Genomic DNA, 16,748 nt, shown 5'->3' with positions numbered 1-16,748 from the left:
AATTTGTTCTGACTTGCCTAGTTAAATTAGGTCATTTTTTATTATTATTAAAATGATAAAATAACACCGACAGAGGGCTGCCGAGCTCCTAGAAAACTTGGCAGTATTTTGTTTATGTATTATTTCTTACATTGTTAGCCCAGAAAAATGTGTCTTCCATATAGTCGTGAAGAACTATTGGATATCAGAGCTGAGGTAACGCACCTGCACTACGACCAGGAATACGACTTCTCCGAAGCTAAACTGATTCCAGAGGCCGACCCAAAACAACACCGGCGGAAGAGAGATACCTGGAGAGGTCTTCTAGTCTGACTTAGGAAGCAGGCACGCCACCCACCACTACTGAGTATATTACTCGAATGTTCAGTCTCTGGATAATAAAGGTGACGAGCTCAGGGCAAGGGTGTCTTTCCAGAGAGACATCAGGGACTAACACTGTTTCACGGAAACATGGCATCCCTTAGAACATACTGTCCGAGTCGGTCCAGCCAGTTGGGTTCTCAGTTCATCGTGTGTCATGATTAAAGACTCATGGTGTAAGTGTGATAACATACAGGAACTCAAGTCCTTTGGCAAATCTGACCACGACTCCATTTTGCTCCTCCATTCCTATAGGCAGAAACTCAAACAGGAAGCACCCGTGCTAAGGACTACCCAATGCTGGTCTGACTAATTGGAATCCATGCTTCAAGATTGTTTTGATCACGCAGACTGGGATCTGAACTGGGTACCTTCCAAGAATAATAGACAAATATACTGATACTGTGACTGAGTTTATCGGGAAGCAAATAGGATATGTTGTACCCACTATTAAAACCTACCCTAACCAGAAACCATGGATAGATGGCAGCATTCAAGCAAAACTGAAAGTGTGATTTTGAATGAAGCAACACATCTGCCAGTACCTTCAAGATGGCTACCAGTTAAGAAGATCTCTACATTTCTCCAGTTAAAAGCTGTATTGGACAGAACACCAAGCGAGGAAGATGATACACTTCAACATGTTCAAGAAGCAAAATGAAGAAGTTATTCAAAACCGTCAAGGAGACACCGCCTCCCCAAGAGAACAGACATTCACCTCAGCAGGTAAATGTCCCTGCCATCAACTCGACTCCTTAAAGAAGAGCGACGTCTCTACAGACACCAGGACCAATGAAGACATCTACCCCAAAGGAATCACCCCAAAAGAGGAACCGAAGAACACACATCACAATTGAGGTCAAAGTTGCGCTTCACAGAAGAGAAGCTGTTGAAGAGGACCAAAGAGATGATCAACCTGAAGATGAGACTGAAAAGACCTGAGATGGTCAAGAGGAAGCAGGTAATTGTCAACATGGAAGGCAGAGAGGTCATCTGAGAACATTACCCAATAACAGCCAGAGAAGACCAATGCGCAAACCTGTTAGCCGCTTCCTTCATCAAGATGACGTCTCCACTGTAACAGATGGGAAATCCAGACACATTCTGTAAAAGGGCCAGATATTCTGAAAGAGCCTTAAATGGACACTATAGCAAGTCTTCATAGAAGATTGGTCTGAGAAGCCAAGGCACAACCTTTCTGAGGCTCAATTCTTTAAACTTAAACCATTTTGGATTGGCCAGCAAAGAGTCAGACAGAGAAACATGCTTGCAAATGGCATGAAAACTTTGGCTTGAAGATAAAGAAGCTGCACCAGCTTGGGGTCATAGAAACATCATCCCCAAGGGACACTAGGCCAGTGTGTGTAGTGACAATGACATGTTCTGTTTTTGTATGTGTTGTTTTTGTGTTCTCTATTTTTAGCCCATGTATGTTATGTACTTTTGAAGCACTGCAAAATTAAATTGATTGAACTTGAATCCATGATTGTGCCGATATCTCCTATTTTTTTTCTACATGAGTTAAGTATACTAAAGGCTGAGGTATGGTTATCATTAACGAAAACATCAACCTCATTTCCAAAACCTATGTATCATTACCGCAACAGGTGTTAATTTAATGAAAGGAAAAATAGTTTGCTTTTAAATGCAGGGTTGCCACAATTCTGAAAAATGTCAGGTTTCAATGAAATATAAAATTAGGTTGTAGATTGTGGAAGGTGTTGCGGTAATGAGAGCAGTTAAAATTAAAATATATATTATTTCAGAGTTAAGTAACTGTGCGTGACTTAAAAAAGAAAGAAAATGTATTAGCTTTCCTAATGGTCTTGACGTTTTCAGACCATTGCGGTAATGAGATAAAGGACTTGTTTTGGAAAATATGTTCAAAAAGGTGTTAAAATGTCAGTAAATGTTCTTAAATTAATGCTCAAACACTTCAGACCTGGTTATTAATGCCTAAAAATGACATTTATTGATGCAAGTCTTTAAAGATATCATTTTTGAAATATTTGAAACCAAGATTGTGAGAATCACCCACTTCTGTCATCATGAAGTGCTTTGAGAGACTATCACTCTAGACCCACTTCAATTTGCTTACCGCCCCAGTAGATCCACAGATGATGCAATCCCCACCACACTGCCCTATCCCATCTGGACAAGAGGAATACCCATGTAAGAATGCCGTTCATTAACTACAGCTCAACATTCAACACCATAGTACCCTCCAAGCTCGAGGCACTGGGTCTGAAACCTGACCCGCTTTGCCCTCAGAACAGCCACAATTATGTAGGGGAATCGACTCTAGGTGTCAAAAGCTTTTCACAGGGATGCTGGCACGTGTCATGTTGGCTGAATGTCCTCTGGATGGTGGACCATTCTTGATACACACAGGAAACTTGTGAAAAACCCAGCAGTGTTGAGGTTCTTGACACTCAAACTGGTGCACCTCACACCTACTACAATACCTGGTTCAAAGACAGTAAAACAAAAGATTTAACTCATTTACCCACTGAATGGCACACATACAGACACCATGTCTCAATAGTCTCAAGGCTTAGAAATCCTTTAACCGGTCTCCTGCCCTTCATCTACACTGACTGAAGTTGATTTAACAAGTGACATCAATAGGGGATAATAGCGTTCACCTGGTCAGTCTCATGGAAAGAGCAGGTGTACCTAATGTTTTGTGCACTCAGTGTAGGACTTTGGTTCAGTACCATTCGATCTGCCTAATTAATGTCAGCTAATAGGCTTGGGACTTTTCTATGATCAATTCACTCAAAACCTGAAAAAGAAAGTCAGTAGTGGTCATTCACCTGCTCAGTGCTCACCGTACAATAAGCGAGAAGAGTCAAGGGCCATCCTGCACTACATAAAGGTAATTTCAAGAAGTAACAGACAACCATTAACAAGGCCCATTCATTGTCTGCCTGCAACGCATCGCTTAGTCATTTTCTAAATCCCAGTCTAGTGGGGGAAGAGGAAAGGATATACAGGGAATGATGGAGTGGGAAAGAGTGATTGTGGAAAAATAACAGGATGTGGGGGAGGGTCACACTCAAGAGGGTTGAGAGAAGTACTATTCCAAGGACAGAGAGGAGACTAATCGAGGGTAAGAGGCGGACATGAGCCACTGATCCATTAAAACAATCCCTCTTCTTAACAGTGGAGCTCAACCTTCCCAAGACTCCTGGTTTGTGTTCAGTGGGCACAAAAATGAACAGTAGGTAATATACTTGTCCAATAGAGATCAGTTTCTAAATTACCCCTCTCCTGGCTGAGGTAATGGATTTGGAGGGTAAGCTGATCCTAGATCTGCCATTCGGTCACTTTAACAGGTGCCAGACAGCTGTGGAGAAGCCACAGGATCCAGAAGCGCCCTTTCCCTGAGCAAGGCAGTGCCCCTCCCCCTGCATACTGCTGAGCTAACTGAATGTCAAGTGTGTGTCCTTGCATTTATGAGCACACTTGACCTATTATCCTTACGCTATGCCACAGCAGAGCAGGGAATAGTAACGTACATCTACAGAGCTACGCTTGGACACGCGTGATACTGGTGTGTGCAATCTACATGTACAGACTGGCGTGAGGCGTTCACACTGACAGGCTTGTGTGATGAGTTGTAGCCCGTGCTACAGAGGGCTACATTGAAAACAGCTGCTTAAAAATGGGCAATTTATATGATTAGCTTAAGGCGCTATACTACATTATGCTCCCAGCTTGTTTCTGCACACAGAAGAACCAGGTGTAATGAAACAATGGCAGCACTGTGTTCGTGCAAAAATTGATGCTTTGCTTCTCATTTCTCCAGAACAGATTCATACGTACACAGTGTCTAAAACAAAACAAAAAGGGATAGGAAACAGTGGAACTAACTGTTTTATGGCTTTGTTGCGATTCAGTCAATTACCCCAATATCCGTCACGCTGTTCTTTTCATTGGCTCGCCATGGTTTGGACACAGCCGACAACACAGATTAATTCACAACGACAAAAAAACTTACGTCGTACGAGGGGCCTGAAGTGGTCCGGCCGAGCACGCCTGGCCACAAATCGCCTCTCCCAACAGGAACGACCATTTTTTTCCCATTTGTTAGCGGAATCAAATAAAAGGCTGCGAGACGCAAAAGGCCTTTAGGTTTCGCCATTATTATACTGTAATGGGGTGCGTCGATGGGACAGGGGGAGCAGGACCTTGACTGCATGGTAAAGAGCAGCGGGAATAAACAAGAAAGCGGTCATGCTGTGCCTTTAGATGACATGGGGAATTAGTTGAAGACAGGCGGTGATGAGCCGCGTTAGACGAGACTGCATTAGACGAGGGAGGAAAGGAGCGACAGGACGAACATGACGGAAGGGAGAGGGAGCGACAGGACGAACATGACGGAAGGGAGAGGGAGAGACAGGACTAACATGACGGAAGGGAGAGGGAGCGAGTGGACAGATGAACTAAACGCACACGGACGCAAATTGGCCTTCCCATCTGGGTCAGTTCCACATAGGGAAAGCGAAACGACAGGAGCACTCAATTAAGGGGGGGTGGAGAGCGAGATATTGCTTCTGAAAGGAAGGAGAGAGAGATGGGAGGCCAGTCATCTGTGCGTGCAGCGGTACCCTCACATGACCCCTCCATCTCGTCTTCACAGAAAGACTCAGAACCTCCTGATCCTCAGGGAGTCAAGAAGGGATGCGAGTCAAAGCTCAGTGGAGTCCATACAGTATTACATGCTTTCCATACAGTATTAATTGCTTTCCATACAGCATTAACTGCTTGGGTGGCACAAGTTCAGCGGCTTTGGTATATTTGCTGTGGCTACAAGCAATTGGTTAGTGTCAACGAGGGATTCAAAGGCAACACTTGGTTGATATGCCCTCGTGGTGCAATAGATTCACATCCGGTTTTTTACCTTTATTTAACCTCTTGAAACTCTAGTGGCGCTATATCATTTTTGGATAAAAAGACGTGCCCGTTTTAAGCGCAATATTTTGTCACAAAAAGATGCTCGACTATGCATATAATTGGTAGCTTTGGAAAGAACACTGACGTTTCCAGAACTGCAAAGATATTTTCTGTGCGTGCCCTAGAACGTGAGCTACAGGCAAAACGGCATCCAGGAAATGAGCAGGATTTTTGAGGCTCCGTTTTCCATTGTCTCCTTATATGGCTGTGAATGCGAGAGGAATGAGTCTGCCCTTTCTGTCGTTTCCCCAAGGTGTCTGCAGCATTGTGACGTATTTGTAGGCATATCATTGGAAGATTGACCATAAGAGACCACATTTACCAGGTGTCCGCCCGGTGTCCTGCGCCGAAATTGGTGCGCAAACCTCAGCTGCAAGTATTTTTCCACGGAATTCAGAGAAGAAAGCAGGCTTCCACGAACGATATATCAATGAAGAGATGTGAAAAAACACCTTGAGGATTGATTCCAAACAACGTTTGCCATGTTTCGGTCGATATTATGGAGTTAATTCGGAAAAAGTTTGACGTTGTTGGTGACTGAATTTTCGGTTCGTTTCGGTAGCCAAATGTGATGTACAAAACGGAGCGATTTCTCCTACACAAAGATGCTTTCAGGAAAAACTGAACATTTGCTATGTAACTGAGTCTCCTCATTGAAAACATCTGAAGCTCTTCAAAGGTAAATGTTTTTATTTATTTGGTTATCTGGTTTTTGGGAAAATGTTGCGTGCTAAATGCTACTCAAAATGCTAAGCTAGCTTAGCATACTCTTACACAAATTAGTGAATAGCGATGGTTCAAAAGCATATTTTGAAAATCTGAGATGACAGTGTTGTTAAGAAAAGGCTAAGCTTTAGAGCAGGCGCATTATTTTCATTTTATTTGCGATTTTCAGAAATCGTTAACGTTACATTATGCTAATAAGCTTGAGGCTATAACTGTATACAGGTTTTTTTCATAGCCAAACGAACAAAACGGAGCGATTTGTCCTACACAAATAATATTTTTTTGAAAAACTGAACATTTGCTATCTAACTGAGAGTCTCCTCATTGAAAACATCTGAAGTTCTTCAAAGGTAAATTATTTTATTTGAATTATTTTCTTGTTTTTGTGAAAATGTTGCTGGCTGAATTCTAGGCTTATAGCTATGTTAGCAATCAATACTCTTACACAAATGCTTGTTTAGCTATGGTTGAAAAGCATATTTTGAAAATCTGAGATGACAGTGTTGTTAACAAAAGTCTAAGCTTGAGAGCAAATATATTTATTTCATTTCATTTGCGATTTTCATGAATAGTTAACATTGCGTTATGCTAATGAGCTTGAGGCTATAAATAGAATCCCGGATCCGGGATTGCGCGACACAACAGGTTAACCAGGTAGGCTAGTTGAGAACAAGTTCTCATTTGCAACTGCGACCTGGCCAAGATAAAGCGTAGCAATTTGACACATACAACAGTTACACATGGAATAAACAAACAGTCAATAATACAGTAGAAAAAATAAAACAAAAAGTCTATATACAGTGAGTGCAAATGAGGTAAGATAAGAGAGTTAAGGCAATAAATAGGCCATAGTGGCGAAGTGATTACAATATAGCAATTAAACACTGGAATGGTAGATGTGCAGAAGATGAATGTGCAAGTAGAGATACTGGGGTGCAAATTAGCAAGATGTATAAATACAATATGGGGATGAGGTAGGTAGATTGATGGGCTGTTTACAGATGGGCTATGTTCAGGTGCAGTGATCTGTGAGCTGCTCTGACAGCTGGTGCTTAAATCTTGTGAGGGAGATATGAATCTCCATCTTCAGAGATTCTTGCAATTCGTTCCAGTCATTGGCAGCAGAGAACTGGAAGACGACCAAAGGAGGAATTGGCTTTGTGGGTGACCAGTGAAAAATACCTGCTGCAGCGTGTGCTACGAGTGGGTGCTGCTATGGTGACCAGTGAGCTGAGATTAGGTGAGGCTTTACCTAGCAGAGACTTGTAGATAACCTGTAGCCAGTGGGTTTGGCGACGAGTATGAAGCGAGGGCCAACCAACGAGAGTGTACAGGTTGCAGTGGTGGGTAGTATATGGGGCGTTGGTGACAAAACGGATGGCCTCTTCACTGTCAGACACAGCCAGGCTCTTTTGGCACCACAAGTCGACAGACTCAAATTGCAGTTAAATTGTTTGTTTTTTTTATTTAAAAAAAAAGAGAGCGCGCCCCAGAGGTATACTTTATCCCTGTTGGGGGATGGCCATCTTCCCTGTCAAAGTTTCTCCTTGCCCTCTTCTCCCCAGGGCCACCTTCCAGCGAATGGAACCTTGCCTCGGACAGTGCTCTGCTTGGCCAGTGAGCCATCCAAAAACAGCCCCCTCGTGCTGCTTATTGAGACACAAGGCATTCCTGGGGCTTGTGTTGCCCCAGTGGCAGTGAAACATCCCATTACCACAGAGAACAAAATACCTAAATCTGCTTGTCTAGGTTTTCAATTAAGTGCCTCGGCTGTGGAAATCTCTAGCAACTGATCCAGAGACAGCCCATTTACTGAGGCCTTGGGTACTATACTATCATAATGTGTAAATGGCATCTGCGTTTAACATTAACTATGCCCTGCCCAAGCCTATGGAAGAAACGGCATGGTTTCATCCCCAAAGGGGGGGGGGGGGGGGGTTGGGACAGGAACATTGTGTGACTGCATTTCACAAGAGTTAGATTTGACCGTCAATTGTCTACTTTTAGTTACTAAACAACTCGGTTATAATGCATGTTTGAGTCCGACTGCAAGTCAAAAAGGTATTCGCACCTGCATAGATTGTCATCTAATTAATAGATCATGAGGTGTAACTGCCATTTCATTCCTGTGACCATTTTGATGGCATTCCCATATGGATGGCTCTCAACACACATTACTCCATCTTCCACAACACCCTGGATTCCTTTCATTCTCAGAGGGAGTCTTAAGGCCCACCAAAATGACAGATGCCCTCACAGGGGAGGGAGGGGAGCAGCGGGAGGGTTTGGAGAGGGTGCTGGCTAAATTCCTGGTACTGTACATAAACAGAAGGGAGGAGTAAAGGAGGAGAGATGGCGGGATGGGCAGACAAAAACAAACTGCTTAAAACAGGACAAGGGCACCGTCTCCAGAGAGAGAAAACAGACACAGGGAATTAGAATCCCCCTCCGTCGCCATGGCACCCCCCTCGTGTGGCCAGCCAGATAATCAAGCTGTCAGGCAGGCTTGTGACTGGTTGGAATCTTTAAAGACCTGCGTCAACAAAAATGTCCCTTTTAGGCATTAATAACCAGGTCTGAAGTGTTTGAGCATTAATTTAAACACATCTCCTGACAATGTAACACCATAAATGGGCTAAAAACAGAGAACACATAACAACATACAAAAACGGAACATGTCATTGTCACTACACACTGGCCTTGTGTCCCTTGGGGATGATGTTTCTATGCCCCCAAGCTGGTGCAGCTTCTTTATATTCAAGCCAAAGTTTTCATGCCATTTGCAAGCATGTTTCTATGTCTGACTCGTCGCTGGCCAATCCAAAATGGTTTAAGTTTAAAGAATTGAGCCTCGCGAAGGTTGTGCCTTGGCTTCTCAGACCAATCTTCTATGAAGACCTTGCAATAATGTCCATTTAAGGCTCTTTCAGAATATCTGGCCCTTTTACAAAATGTGTCTGGATTTCCCATCTGTTACAGTGGAGACGGCATCTTGATGAAGGAAGCGGCTAACAGGTTTGCGCATTGGTCTTCTCTGGCTGTTATTGGGTAATGTTCTCAGATGACCTCTCTGCCTTCCATGTTGACAATTACCTGCTTCCTCTTGACCATCTCAGGTCTTTTCAGTCTCATCTTCAGGTTGATCATCTCTTTGGTCCTCTTCAACAGCTTCTCTTCTGTGAAGCGCAACTTTGACCTCAATTGTGATGTGTGTTCTTCGGTTCCTCTTTTGGGGTGATTCCTTTGGGGTAGATGTCTTCATTGGTCCTGGTGTCTGTAGAGACGTCGCTCTTCTTTAAGGAGTCGAGATGATGGCAGGGACATTTACCTGCTGAGGTGAATGTCTGTTCTCTTGGGGATATGAGGATTCTGTGTTATGCACTATAGCCCGTTACCATATGTGATTGAATATTATCTGCTGTTGGCTTGTGTGGATGCATGTATGTGTTATGCAACATCGCTGACTTGAAACATTGTTAACAGTTTCAGGGCCATAGGCCTTTCTCATGATGGGAAAATACAGAATAACTTGAAGACAGGAACTGTGCAATGAGTTGGGTGGCACATTCAGAACGTAGTGTTGCGAGAACAAACGGTCTTTTGTTAGATAACAGGAGCCAGGTGCGAGATAACGGTATCGAGCATGAGCGCATAGATATTCTTCACAGCAACAGTTACATCTATCAACTGGAGCACCCGGGGGCCGGGACCAGCTCTGCGCCAACAATCAACGATAGGCTGGGTGAGTCTAAACCACGCCCAGTCTCTACTCTGACAGGCCAGCTCAGAAGCAGGAACTATTTCTGTCAGGGTATATTTATAATATCTTTGTCAAGAACAGGTCAGTTCTCTGTTTGCCCTGTGAGGTGGGACAGAGAGCCCGTATATACGAAAATTGCATTTACCACTTATTGCTTAGCTAATAAAAAAATACATGCATACAAATCGGTGACTCAATGTCATATTTATCCTGATACCAGATTTGAATTGACGTGACCCTAACAGGAGGTTGTCTTGAAGATTTTGAAAACTTAATTTTGCTTCTTGAACATGTTGAAGTGTATCATCTTCCTCGTTTGGTGTTCTGTCCAATACAGCTTTTCGCAGTTTCGCCTAAAATGTTTCTTCTTTTCATTTTGCTTCCTTGTCAGATCTGATTTTACAATTTTGCTTTTGATATCTGGAAATGGAAAGGAAGCATGACATGAAATGAGCACGTCTCAAAACATGGGAAATACCCTACAGTTATGGACACGTCATTCTGTAGTAGAGACTGAATGGTTTACTGACTGTGTGCGCATGTGTAGACTTCCTAACACTGTAGGGTATTGACTTGCTATAGACACACACAGATATATATATGCTAATTACGCTTGTTGTAACCTCTCTCTTTCCTTCTGTCCTCCTCCAGCAGTTCTGGGTTGATGTAAACTTCTCTAAATTTCGTCAGCCTTCGCTAAAAGCTTTCTTTTTGTCACTTGCTGACTGTCTGCAATTGAAAGAGGACATAAAGAAAAATAACAATTAGTAAATAGTTAAATTAATAGTTTATTATATATTTTTAAAATATAGTCTGTAGGATTAAATTCTCATTACCGAAACACAAGTTCTCTCTACAGCAACTGGCCTTAAATTGCAGCGGTAAGTGAGAATGGTGTTAGAATAGAGAAGGTTCCTCTTCCTCCATCTTCTCTACCTTCTCTTAGCAAAACATGCTAAGACATGATGACGAAGCAAATTATTACTCAATGTACAGTTGAAGTCGGAAGATTTACATAACCTAGGCAAAATATATTTAAACTCAGTAAAACAAATTCTGACATTTTATCCTAGTAAAAATTCCCGGTCTTAGGTCAGTTAGGATCACCACTCTATTTTAAGAATGTGACGTGTCAGAATAATAGTAGAGAATTATTTATTTCAGCTTTTATTTCTTTCATCACATTCCCTGTGGGTCAGAAGTCAGTTAGTATTTGGTAGCATTGCCTTTAAATTGTTCAACTTGGGTCAAACGTTTTGGGTAGCCTTCCACAAGCTTCCCACAATAAGTTGGGTGAATATTGGCCCATTCCTCCTGACAAAGCCGATGTAAGTCAGGGACTCTCCGCAACTATATTCAATGTGCGGGACAAAATTGAGGCTAAGAAGTTGGAGTTCTTCTCTGTCTTGATTAACAAGGACAACACACAGGTCTTTCCATCTTTGTATGATTTTTTTTGTGTGCAAATGAACAAGCTTACAGACAATGTGTGATATAGCGCAACACCTGAGTGGATGCGTAATTACACAGGTACTTTCCCTTAAAACGGATGACACAAACAACTGGATTCATCATCCTTCTCATGCCCTGCCTCCAGTCCACTTACCGATATCTGAACGAGAGCCTTAATGAAATTGCAACAAGCGGTTCTATGAAAATGTAATATAATCAGAAGCCACTGCCAGATTTCTGGATAGGGCGGCGCTCAGAGCTTCTTGCCTTGGCAAATCGCGCTGTTAAGACACGGATGCCCTTTGCAACCACGTACCTATGCAAGAGTGGAATCCCGGCACTCACTAGCATGAAAACTAAATACAGGCACAGACAGACTGGAAAATTATTTAAGACTGAGACTCTCTCCAATATAACCCAACATTGCAGCGTTAGGTGCATCCTTTCAAGCACACCCTTCTCATTAACCTGTGCTGAGTTAGTCACAATTTTCAATGAACAAATAAAGTTATGTAAGATGGCTAAATAAAGAGCAAAATTATTATTATTAGTGCCCTGATCCTATATGAGCCATTTGTCACTTCCCACGAGCCGAGTTGACAAAAAACTCACTCATTCTTATGTTTAATAACTGTATTGTATAGTGTGTGGCAGGCTTACAATGGTGGCAAAACAACATTTGAGAGTGCGCTGACCCTGGTGCTAGAGGGGGGTACGCAGCTGGAGGCTGAATGTTTGAAGGGGTACAGGACTATAAAAAGTTTGGGAACCACTGCATTGGTGGGCCCATTCACCTGGGGTACGTTCAGTAGGGAAAACCGTAGCAAAACATTTTGCAACAGAAAGAAAATTAGCGTTTGTTACTGGACAAGCTCAGGTAGAACATTCTCCTTTCACAATTTCAAAATGGTTTTTGCCCTCCTGAACACAACCCAGCAGTGCGTGTGCCAGAAGTGTGGCAGGCAAGACCAGATGTTAAAACAGCTCTACGACGCCTCAAGGTACCAGCACATCTGCTAACTTAGTCGACAACCACACTTTTCCCTTTAATCCAATACCATAACTCACCTTGCCAGTCGCCACACTACCCAATCCCCTTGCTTTTGCCAACTGTAGCCAATCACCATGTTCGGAGGCTCCCATCTAATCTCACTGACCCTTGTTGCGACCCGTTCACCTCTAAAATATTGATTTTCTGCTTCTTATCCTGTACAATTTATTTCACCCCTTAGGGCAATTAATGTGAATAGTTTAAGGAAACCCTATTTCTCTGACAATGTGTAACTATGGCAACATATTGTAGGCCATTCTTTCATCTCGTTTTGTATCATGGGCCAACTGACGTTTTTTTTGTGCAGGTGGTGAAACGGAACAGTAACGTTACATGATTCATTTTATATATGAGCCCCGTGCCGCCTGCCCTGCTCATAGACTCATGACTAATGGAAGAGAGCAGCAGTCACAGCTATGGCTGGGAGAGGCCTGTTCACCAGCCCTGGCTGACCCAGGGAGGCAGGAACAGGGCCCAGCATGGATGGAGAGTCTGGCTGCCACCACGCCTGTCGTCAAACACAAGCAGCATGCTCACACACAACCTGCTTCTCCTGTCGTCAAACAAGCAGCATGCTCTCACACACACACACAACCTGCTTCTCCTGTCATCAAACACAAGCAGCATGCTCTCACACACACAACCTGCTTCTCCTGTCATCAAACACAAGCAGCATGCTCTCACACACAAAACCTGCTTCTCCTGTCGTCAAACACAAGCAGCATGCTCTCACACACAACCTGCTTCTCCTGTCGTCAAACACAAGCAGCATGCTCTCACACACAACCTGCTTCTCCTGTCGTCAAACACAAGCAGCATGCTCTCACACAAAACACTGCTCCTATTGTCAAACACACACTGTATGTTCACACAGTGACCTGCCATTTCTCTATGTTGTTAAAACAATTCCATCAAATCACCCCCCCCCCCCCCCCGCCTGACAGGTCATCACACACAGAAAAGAAAAAAAAGCCTGATGTCACAACGTTTCAAAACAAGTGTCATTCCCTCTGGGAAAGTCTTGTAACCACAATCCTGCAGCTGAAACCACCCCATATCTGCATAATTCAAAGGATAAGGACACTGGGATACACGGGACACTGGGATACACGGGACACTGGGATACACGGGACACTGGGATACACGGGACACTGGGATACACGGGACACTGGGATACACGGGACACTGGGATACACGGGACACTGGGATACACGGGACACTGGGATACACGGGACACTGGGATACACGGGACACTGGGATACACGGGACACTGGGATACATGCATTAATAAGACACGCTGCGATTAAGTGCCAACCCGAGGCCAAACTAGGGCTCTACTCCACGAGTTTAAGTGGTGCCAGTTTCAAGTTCAACACATACACCTGTTAAAACACCAGCAGAAATTTACTGGTACTTGTCCTTAGTCCAACTAAAGAGGGGGTGGTAAAGCAGTGTACCCAGATTCAACTGGTTTCAGTCAGTTCAACATTTCGTCTCATGTAATAAACGCAGAGCATTAAGGGAGGAAGTGGGAGAAGAGCAATCTAATTGAAACTAAGAGCTGAACAGTATGTCCTGTGGAGAACTAGGTGTGGAGTAATCGCGTAATTGGTCAGACGCTCAATTAAATTCTGGGTCCATACACATTAGGAGAAGATAGACCATGGCTCGAAACCTAACAAAGAGCTCCACCCACTCTCTTTGCAAGTTACAGGCAAGTCTACGGGCCAAATGTCCCCTCCCGAAATTCAAAGAATGCAAACACCTACGAAATCTTGATTTGGCCAAAGCACTGGAACAACCGCTGCTCTTTATCTCACACTCCGTTGTCTCATAACAGATCTACGGTACAAGTTATGTTTACATAGTCCATCTAGAAGAGATTAGGTGTGGAGCCATAATACTGTATAGTGGGCACATCTCAATAGCCTAAAAGAACCTCATCTCCTCTCCATCAAGAGATGTGGTTGCCACTTTAGACCATTACAATTATTGAGACACACCCGTAGAGTTGCTAGAACATCCCAGTGAGTGTGAGATAGAGGCAAGAGCCCCAGTGAATAACACCTGCCTTGGGGGGAGGGGGGATAACCCATGTTATTCAGCAACACTGTGGTGCTGACTGGGACAGTGTGAGATCATGCTCTTCTGTCTCAGGTATATTTCTGTTCGTGTGACTCAGAGTAGACTAGGGGTGTGTCCCAAATGGCCCCGTATTCCCTATAGAGGGCACTACTTTTGACCAGGACCCATAATGCTCTGGTCAACAGCAGCGCAATCTATAATATAGGGTGCCACTTGAGACACAGTGGGAAACCTAATCCAATAACAGACCGGCAGGACCCACGATGGCCATTTTTCATTTCAGCATTTCAGCTTCTCGCAAAACAAGTCGGTCACTGATCCGATTTATTGAGTGATGTCTTTTGTGCAAAGCGGCTCCTCAGATCTTGGGTGATTGTATTATGTATGCGATGGGAGAGGTTCTTTTTAAACTATAAACAGTGCCTGGGTTCCCCTCCCCCTTTTTGAGTTCATTCAAATGCTCACTTGCCGGTCACAAATGTCACTGGACTGTAAACCCATTTGCATGCCCGGTGGTGGTGATGGGACGGGATAGGCTGCCTTACCTGGTTGTCTTGGAAACCAGTGTCCTATCGGGTTTGGCCGCAGCTGAAGTGCTGGGAGGCTTGGGGGCAGCATGCCTGGAAGCTAGAGGAGAGGGAGAGTGAATGAGAAAGTGCATGAAGAGAGAGATTGGGGAGGAAAAAAGGTGGGATGAAGACGAGGGCTGGAAGTGAGGACTGGGATGAAGGATTGGTGTCGTACGAGTTGAGAGCAAATGTGTCGGCAGCCAAGCACAGGTGGGTTTGTATGAGCTCTAAAACACTTAGGACAGTAACTAAAAGACTCAACATGGGACAAAGGAAAACAAAAGCTGTGTGTCTAACAAGAAAATACTCGGCAGTATGTGTGTGTGTATAGTCTTTGACTCCTCACCTGTGGTTTTGGGTCTGGCCCCAGCCCCATTAATGGGTCCAGCAGCTGGAGGTCTCCTCGTTGGAATGCCAGGCCCCGTCGCCCCAATCCATGTAGCGTTGGTTGGCCTGGTAGCAGAGGTTGACCTGGGGACTCGGACAGCTACTTTAGTTTGGGTCCTGACAGTGGAAGCCACGGACCTCTTTGTGGCTGCAGCCGGTGCTCCAGCTATAGTGGTGGTTCTCTTTTTGTCCAAAGCGGCTTTCTTGGCCAGGTCACCGGCCGAGGACTTTAATCCATTGGCCATGTGGCTTGGGGCCGTGCCCGGACGAGAGGTGCCGGGTCCTGATGCCGGACCCATTGCGGTCTTGGTTCCAGCTGTGCCTGGCCCTGGTTTAGCCAAGCCCACGGTCTTAGCCTTGGGTTTGGGGTCAGCTGCTGCCTTGCCATTGGCCCCATTGACCTCCTTGGATGCAGGGGGTGCTGTGGGGTTTTCAGGGGCTGCTGTGGGGTTTTGGGTGTCTTCAGGCTGTGATGGAGAGGACGGGGAAGTTGAAGGAGCTGGCTGGGCGGGCATCTCGTCGGTGGCCATCCCCTGGGCCGAGGGCTCGGCTCCTACGGCTTCTGTGGGCTCCATGGCAACCCCATCCGGTTTCATCCCTTGTAGGCCCGGCAACGGTCTCACTCACCGGATCCGGCGGCTCACAAACACACTGAACCTGGAGTGGAGCCAACGTCCTCAAGGATCTGGATGGGGAGAAGATCGAATCATAAAATGTTGACGTTAAAATTGGTTTGAGAAATTTTTTTTTATCATAGAACTGCAAATACTGGTAGCAGAAGTATATTATCAGAATAGCCCCACATGAAATCATGCAGTCGTAGACTAGGATCATTTTAAAAACATTAAAACCAACGGAAATGCCATGAGGCACATGGTCTAGCCGAGGAATTTGAAACTATTGGAAAAACAGGAAGAGAGCAGCCAGGGAAGCCAACATGATGATTTGTTTCTAAATTGCACAATCACTCACACTGTCTGATAGCAATACAATGTGAGGATCACAGAAACTGAGAATAGACACATTTACAATCCATGATTAAAACCGGTATTGTCAGAGTACTACAAAAAGTTTGCCATGCAATAACAGAAATCAAAATGTCCTTCAGCATAGAGAGAGAGTGTTGTGGATGGAGTGCTGAAAGACCACAAGGCCTTGCAATCTCCTTACAGTCCACAGGAGAGAGAGTCTGGAAAACCAGGAACACATGTCCCATTTGTTTGTGATTCTGTTCGGTGCTGCCAGCCCAGATGCTGACCACGATGACAGCCAGCGATTATTTAGAAAAGTCATACGCTGGTTCTGGGAGGCCTCAAATGGACAATACTATGCAAGACAAATTGAAAGTGTGGATGGATGGGGGGGGGCTGGATGAGCAGGCTCTGGGGATCATTAGCCT

At 44.4% G+C, this 16,748-nt stretch overlaps 1 protein-coding gene across 2 annotated transcripts in view; it reads right to left on the bottom strand.

Annotated features, from left to right (window-relative positions):
* LOC135522618 (mucin-2-like) overlaps positions 1–16,748 on the bottom strand; it is a 33,974-nt gene that overhangs the window by 3,881 nt on the left and 13,345 nt on the right. For both annotated transcript variants that reach the window (XM_064949058.1, XM_064949065.1), the window contains exons 2-3: positions 15,309–16,034; positions 14,939–15,020 (exon numbers count right to left, since the gene is read on the bottom strand). In XM_064949058.1, coding sequence (XP_064805130.1) covers positions 14,939–15,020; positions 15,309–15,945 — 719 coding nt within the window. In that variant the 5' untranslated portion in view covers positions 15,946–16,034. The remainder of the gene's footprint in view (positions 1–14,938; positions 15,021–15,308; positions 16,035–16,748) is intronic.

The sequence above is a fragment of the Oncorhynchus masou genome, chromosome 4, assembly GCF_036934945.1.
Source record: "Oncorhynchus masou masou isolate Uvic2021 chromosome 4, UVic_Omas_1.1, whole genome shotgun sequence".
Classification (NCBI taxonomy): Eukaryota; Metazoa; Chordata; class Actinopteri; order Salmoniformes; family Salmonidae; genus Oncorhynchus; species Oncorhynchus masou.
The sequence above is the reverse complement of the archived record's forward strand: the minus strand, read 5'-3'. Positions and strand labels throughout refer to the sequence as shown.